Raw genomic sequence first — 7,944 nt, 5'->3', positions numbered from 1 at the left:
TTCGCCTCTTGCTCTCACATCTGCCTTCCTCACGCCTGCTCCTTTTCTGACTCCCTGTGAGCCTTTCAGCCGCTCTCTACTCTTGTGCTTCTCTCCTTTCTGCTTCCCCAGTTCACCCGCTGTTCTCTTGCTTCCTCTGTTCCCTTGAGTCCTGTGCAGTTTCTTGTCTTCCTGGCAGCCTGGCCTTCCCATTCTGCCATGCAGTGGACTCATCTGCACAGAGAACCCGGTGGTGCCTCACAAACTGGGTGGGGTTTCACTCGGGTAAATTACCACATCCTGGAGCACCATCCAGCAGTGTTTTCTTAAGACTTGGAAGCTGGAGTCAGGGCTTTCAGTAAGGGAAAAGTGAAACCATTTACTGGTATGGCTCTGTGTAAATCTCCAAAAGGTGAAAATGAGTGAAAATGACCATGGAGGTAAGTCTTGGGTAAGGGCAAAAAGAGAAGGGCCTGTGGGGTGATGGTAGAATCAGGATGCAGCAGCCAGGGCTGCAGGTTGTGGCCAGATTTATCTTTCTTTCTTTACCTCCTAACTCACGGAGGTTCTGGTCAGCTCTGAAGCTGTGGTCTGGGGAAACTATCCGTTTCTACTGCTGTCTCTTCCTGGGTCAACCTGGGCTGAACCCTGCTCTATTTGAAAAGAAAATTTTAAAGAAAAACGTGATGCCCATTTGTGACTTGTAAAATAGTATTCCAGGTGTATGGAACATTCATTCCATCCCCTCGGCACGAAGGTGGGTTCTGTGCGGTAGTTTTTAGGAGACTCTATGCAAAATGTTCCTTGAGCCATTTTGGAAAAAAATTATTACAGAAAGCCCTACTTTCTAGGATGGAAATCATGAACATTTTAATTTCAAGAACACCTCTCGGGCCCTGGCCCGAGGACAGGATCTAAATTCTATTAACCAAATCTGAAGTTCCATTTTCAGTCTTATTCCTTTAGTTTAAGTCTTTCACCTGCCCTTAAAATGCAAGCAGATCCCAGGAAGGAAAACAGAGTGACCCTCATGAATCTTTAGCCTTAAATCACACCAAGCCCTCCCCTAACCTCCATCCTGCTCTACGTCCCTTGCTCCAGGCAAACCAGAATTAATTCCTGGAGCTAACTAAGCTCTTCATGCCTGGAAACTTTTGAGCCCGCTGGCTGTTTCTCTCTCTCTCTCTCTCTCACTAACTCCCTGTTCTTCAAAACCCAAGCAATGTCTCTCACTGCTCAAAGTCTGTTCTCTGAGGCAGGCTTTGTCCAACTGTGGGTTCCCTGACGACTTGAGTCTCTCCTCCCTGATAGCTCTTATCCCTGTGTAATCATTGGTATACAGGTCCATCTTTCTACAGGTTAAGACATGAGCTGTATCTTGCTCTTCAATTAATCTCTTGCATCTAGAATAATATCTTGCCCATGGTAGGTTCTGTTTAGGGAACTAATGAATTCTTTACTGCTAATGCTTTTTTAGTGGGGCGGTGGTGCAGAGCTGGTATAGAGAAAGTTAAAATATCCAGAGAAAAGGAAGCAATATAGAAAGAGGAGGCTGGGGTCACTGAAGGCAGACTCCTCCAGGGGACAGTTTTGCAAAGATCCAGACAGCTGGAGGCACACTTTTTACTACCTCTCTTAGAAGGTAACTAACTCTAATTGACCACTGAAATTTAAAATGTATTGGCACATTTAATGCACTTGCCAAAGTAGTGTTTAATTACCTGTATCTCACATAGTATAATAGGGCAAAGTTAAAAACTCAAATTTACTTTGGATTTGCATCTGTTGCCACCTGTTGTTTCCCGGATCCTGGGTTACATCATTCTTATTTTTATGTTAAACATTATCAGCAATAAAAAAAAACAGAAGGAAAAAGGGAAGTTCTGATTTCACCCAGGCTTGACAGAGTCTTCTTTTCTTCTCAGAAATCCTAGAAAACAGAAAACAACAGGAAGATGTCCTATTGAGACAGACCCCCTTCAACCTGACCATGAGTCAAACGAGGAAGAAAAGTTCTTCGGATGGAGAAGAAACTAAACCCCAGACTTCATTCATCAACAAATTCCTCAGGGGCTCAAAACTCAGGTCATCCAAAGCTGAAAGCAAAAGCGAGAATAATGACCTAAAGACAAGTGATGTCCAACACAGTGATGAGACACGGAACACTGCCACCTCAGACACGGGTAAACTTCTGACTGCTATTATTTATTTTTTAGAATAATGTTTTCTCCTAAAGAGATCATTGGGTTAAACTAAACCGAATAGGAGTCTCTGTTCTAAACATTTACTATGTTACTTAAATACTTTAAATAATTTGCTAATTTTACTTTTAAAATATCAAAAGTACTATACGACTATAAAAAGATGCAGAGGAAAGACCTAATTTCTTTTTCATTCTAACACAAATGATCATTTCTTCAAGGTTTTCAGTCTTTTGTTCATATACATGCATTTATGTTCAGTCAGCCTCAACAACCATTGATCGAGTGACTTCTTATGTGCTTGCCACTGTATTTTGTAAGTGTTCCATGAAAAACAGGATTTTATGTAAACAAAGAATCAAATGCAAATACAATTTCAGTGTTGATAAGTGATATGAAGAAAAGGAAAGCAGAGTTACGTAGAGAATGATGGGATAGAGGTGCTATTTTAGATGGGATTAGAGGAAAGAAGCCTCTCATTTGGTGGCACTGGGGCAGAGATCTGAATAAAGTCAGCCATGTAGAATGAACGAATAAAGCCAGCCACATAGCTAGCTACTTGTGGGAACAGCTTTCCAGGCAAAGGGAACTGTAAATGCAAAGACCCAAAGTGAGACTGAGCCGGGAGTATTTGAGGGGAAGCCAAGAGGTCCGGGATGCTGAGGCAGGATGAGATGCGGAGAGGGAGACGAGTCGGAGAGGTGGCTGCGGGCCAGAACAGGCGTCTTTTGCACAGTTATAATAGCTTCCAAATCCCTCTTGCGTTCCCATGGAGCAGTGATCTTATTTCTGGAACATACCATTTTACTGCTCAATTCCCACATTCCTTCATGATGTCTCTATGCAAAATTTTAACAGTTGCACAACAATCCATTACATGCATGTGCCATAATTACTTAATTAGTTTCTTTTTTTTTATTTTTTTGCCCTTCAGTGAATATTTTTGGCTTTCCCACTCCCTTAATTCCCTGCTTCATGGAATTTCAGCTATTGTTTTAGTATAAATTCCCAGAACAAAGATTACAAGTTCAAGAGTTATGAAAATAAACATTGCCAAATCTCTCTCCAAAGTTATGTGTCACATACAATGCCATTAATTTATTATTAGTTGGATTAAATGTATTTTTAAGACATTTTAAACTTTTTACGCAAACAGACAAAAGTAAAGAGGATAGTATAAGGCATCTCCATGATCACATCTCTCTAACAATTATCAACCCATGGCCAATCTTGTTTCATTTATACCTACCCTCATTTCCACCAGATTATTTGCATTAAGTATCACAAATAATTTCATATTTCCTGAAAGTAGATTAAATGTATTTTAAATATATTTTTATAAATAGGAAGTTAAAGTATACCTTGAAAGGAATACAATCTCTATCAGAAAAGTTTCGATATTCGTTTTAAAGTATGATTTAGAGATTCAGGAATGTGGTTAATGACTTCTTGTAACCATGATTAAATTAATGGTGCAAGCCCAGGCAGCTGGTTACCCCTTTAGGGCAATGCTGGCCACTCCAGCCACTGGTGGCTTCTCTATTTCCATGTCCCCCAAAATACAATGTGGCCCTGGTGTCATGTTAGTTCTGCCTCTCCATGGCCCTCAGACCTGGTCTCTCCTCTCCGATGCTATTCTGATTCTCATTGTCAATTGCCTGGGCCACTGCGACAACTTCCTGACTGGTTTCTCTGCTTCCAGCCTTGATCTCTTGCCAGCCTGTCCTCCATACTGCCGCCAGATATTCTTTCTAAACCACAGGTATGATGGCACCTCTTACCTACTCGAAATTCTTTACTGAGTCCCTCTTGCTTTGAAGAGAAAGTCTACACTCCCAAGCATGGTCTTCAAGGTGTTCACGATCAGTTGGATATTTCTTCATGACCTTTGCCTTCCCCCAACCTCAAGTTTATCCTCTACTCCTAACATTCTGATTTACTTGTAGTTTCCTAAACTGGCTGTATTCCCTGAGTGGTTCCCTATGCCTAGAAAAACCTTTCCTTGTGCCGTATCCTTCCTCTGCACCCCTCCCCGGTTTATCCCTCCCTCACATCCTCGCACCAGGCTTGACTCCCACTCCTCCTTTAGGGTGCAGTTCGGGTACCACTTTCTCTTGGAAGCTTGCCAAGTCGTATCCACTGGACTGGAGGTACATATTGTCACTTCCATGTGCTACCATGCACCCTATGCACGCCTCCACCATTGCATTTCTCCTCCGTATTGGGACAGTGGCTTTCTTGTCGGTCTCCTCCACTAGACAGGTAGCTCCATGGAAACAGGAGCTCGTTATCTTTGGTCCCTGTACAGCGCCATCCATGTTAAAAACACCTAAGAATGTTTTATGAAAGCTTTGAGATTCTCAATCATAAGCAGCAGAAACCAACCCTTATAGATTTAAGTTGGAAAACAACTTAATGAGAAGATACCGTTTGGCTCACAGAATTGCCTGGACAAGCAAGGACTTTGTTCAGAGGTAATGCAGCTAGGAAAAGGCCCGAAGCTCTCCCTAAAACTGCTCATGTGTGATCTCGAAGCACCATCCCTTTCACCTCAGCCAACCTGTAGCAGCTCTGACTCACCGGTTTTATATATCGAGCTGTGACATAAGATATTCTTCAAAGAAAGGGCTTCACAGATTTAAAAAAATGAAATACATGGTCTGTGAAGAGATGTTCAGGGGTCTCACAAGTTGATACTCATGTTTATATATAGATATTTTGATAAAGATTTATCATGTGTATTTATTTTGATAATTGCAGAACCATAAAGCTAATGTTCATTCATTCACTCATTCATTCATTTATTTATTCAATTATTTGTTCATTCAACAAATATTTACCAAGTACGGCTTATATAAAAGGCACTGCAGAGTTCCATCTTCCTAGGAGGCCCCAGTAAATTTAAGTTGCTATAAAGGAACTGAACAAAAATTATAGTCTCCATTTTATAGATGTATAAACCAAGGCTCAGAGAGGTTAAGTGACTTGCTCACCAGATGGACCCATGATTTCAGCCAGATCTTCCAAAATGTACTGTCCTGGACTTGCCAGTCATATCACATATGACAGAGCATCCAAGTACGATGTGGTCCAAGAAGAGATTTCTGAATCTGTCAATTGATAAGTCATTGTTGATGACCTTTGAGAAACAATTCATTTGGATAGGTGATTGTGGCAACCAGAATACAGAGGGTTAATTGGTAAATGTGATGAAGAAGTGGAGGGAGCAAATACAAACCACCCTTCCCAAATATTTAACAGTAAAGAAAATGATTGATGAAGCAGTGGCTTGAGGAGAAAACAGAAAAAGGAGATTTGATGGGACTAGAACTTGAGCACGACTGTAGGCTGAGACTATAGAGATAAAAAAAAAAAATCTTGAAAACAAGAGAGAAAGCAATAAGATACTACGCAGAAAAATATTTTAAACACAAAAATTTAAAAACACACATAAGGGGCTTTGGAGCAAACCGTTCTGGGTTCAAATTCTGATTCTGCTACTTAGTAACTAACAGTCTCTCTGAGCCTCGCTTTCCAAATCTATGAACTAGTGTAATTGTGTCTCCCTTTATTAAGTTTACACAAAATGTTCTGTACTCGCTGGCATGTAAGAGGCAGTCCCTCCCCATCTCCCATCCACAACCCCCCTCTGCTCCACCCAAAACTAAAGTTGCCAGATAAAATGAGTGCAACAACATTTGAGATATACTTTTACTAAATGATTCCTTGCTTACCTTAAGTTTACATCTAATGAGACACATTGTTTTTGTTTTTTCTAAATCTGGCAACCCTACCCCAAATAAAATATCTTGTGTCCAACATACTGTGATAAAAACTGAAGGCCCCCGTGAAGATGTAAAATGGTGGATGGTGCTGCCTCCTGCTGGTGGAATGTGGCAATACGAACAATTCCCAGCAAAGATGTCCACTTTACAGGTGGTTTTCTTAAAAACAGCAAATCACGAGACACTCTGTGAAGGAGAGGTGGATCTTTCATTATATCGCTAATATTTTAGTTTAAATTTATTACTACTGTAATCATATATCTTTTAATTTTCACTGGTACCAATAAATATGTATATATATTTTTTTAGCCACGTAGTTTTATACTTAGGTTTTTGTCAGGGTTACTAAAATATTACTGCGCATTCATAACTTATGCTTTCCTATTGAATTCCAGCATATTCTTTGTATTTGTTTTAAACTGTACATCTTCACTTATAAAACTTCTTTAAAGTTACTGGCAGTACATCCATATTTATTTTTCCTTGCAAAAATATGTGTTTTATATGCATCTTAAAATGCTGGCACATACAGTAAGTGAAGCACTGGTACAAAATAGGTGCTCGATAAAATCATAGTTTTGTATTATTTTAGTGATATCATGTTAGTATAGTGTTTGTGATCACAGAGGAACTTGGTGATGGTGTCATATAAGTAGTCTGTAATAGTTAGAAGAACAAATGAAGCTTTCCGAATGTATTCTCCAGCAGGAGTTGAGAACATACAAAAGCAGGCCCAGCCACTGCTCTCTCAGGATTTGTGGATTGAATGAATGGTCAATGGAACGAGCAGCAAGCGTTTCACTCTCTCCCCCGTAGCTCATTGGTGGCGATTGCAACGTTCCCCCTTCTTCACTTGTTTGGTTGCGAGGCAAATGCCTGTACTTTTCCAGAGAAGTTGCATTCACTAGAGCTGTCTGTGCTAACAAGTTTACCTTTTCGTCAGGAACACAACTGGGTCCACAGGATGAGAAGACTGGGTCGTGCCATGAAAGAAAAGCCACCTTAGGCTTGTTTGTAAAGAAAGGACCAGACAGAGTGGTCAGTGTGGAGCACCTGGAGGCAGGATCAGAGGTTTCCGTCCTTGGTAAATGCTCCTCCATTTGTTGAGGTTTCACAAGGGACCCCCAGCTCAGGGTCATTGTCAGTCTTTTTACTTGTTTTATTGTGATCATTCTGCTGTCATTAACAGAAAATTCATCTTTATTCTTATAATCTAGCTAAGCCTCTTACTTCAGGAATGGAATTGGAATCTAGCTTGGAGAAAAATGAGACGTTTCTGCAGAAGCTGGGTGAAAAAGCTGTCGACAAGTGTCTAGACCTGAATAACTGCAGGTTATCAACAGCGGATGTGAGGGAAATGGGTCTGTATGCAGTTGACTTCGCACAGAAGAACATGGGGCCTTTAGATTGAGATGAGCAGGCAAATCACACTCATTACTCACGTGGTAACCCAAAGTGTGCAGGGTGGCTCCAGACAACCCCAAAACAGCAGCTGCATCGCTATTGTTTTTTAACGAGTTAATTCATCCTTTCTCCACCTTCGAAGATTTGAGCTGAGTTTAGGAGGAAGTTCCATTTGTTTGTTTTTCCTGAGCAATTTTACCTCCCCCCTGATTGTCTCTTGCTCCCTGAAAAACTTCTGCTCTTGCATGTGATATGAACTCATGAAACTCAGCCGTAAAACAGAAGCTTCTTGGGAATTTAAAGGGATATTTTGTTATTTAGTTATCTGTAGAATGAAAATATAACTACCAGCAATTATTACTTACACCTTTCGTCCACAAAAGTATCTACGCTTTTTACACGTAAGCAGGAGTTTGATTGTAAAGGACCCCTTGCCCACGCCACCACTGCTACCTTTGGTGCCCTCTTTTTCTCATATGCCTTAAATCAAGACTTTAATCAAATTAGATGTGTCTATCAAGAGAGAGGTATCAAAAGAACTGCATTTCGAATGAGGGGTCCTTGACTTTTAATTA

The 7,944-nt window shown here is 40.7% G+C and overlaps 1 protein-coding gene across 1 annotated transcript in view; it reads left to right on the top strand.

Annotated features, from left to right (window-relative positions):
• The first annotated feature begins 310 nt into the window (after window positions 1-310).
• Window positions 311-7,944, top strand: part of LRRC31 (leucine rich repeat containing 31) — a 22,243-nt gene continuing 14,609 nt past the window's right edge. Inside the window, exons 1-4 of the mRNA XM_016148117.2 lie at window positions 311-419; window positions 1,905-2,162; window positions 6,909-7,049; window positions 7,183-7,326. Of these exons, the coding sequence (XP_016003603.2) occupies window positions 398-419; window positions 1,905-2,162; window positions 6,909-7,049; window positions 7,183-7,326 (565 nt within the window). The 5' untranslated portion in view covers window positions 311-397. The remainder of the gene's footprint in view (window positions 420-1,904; window positions 2,163-6,908; window positions 7,050-7,182; window positions 7,327-7,944) is intronic.

The sequence above is a fragment of the Rousettus aegyptiacus genome, unplaced genomic scaffold (genome assembly GCF_014176215.1).
Source record: "Rousettus aegyptiacus isolate mRouAeg1 unplaced genomic scaffold, mRouAeg1.p scaffold_m13_p_4, whole genome shotgun sequence".
In the NCBI taxonomy this organism is placed as follows: domain Eukaryota; kingdom Metazoa; phylum Chordata; class Mammalia; order Chiroptera; family Pteropodidae; genus Rousettus; species Rousettus aegyptiacus.
This window is presented reverse-complemented; position numbering and strand designations above follow the sequence as displayed.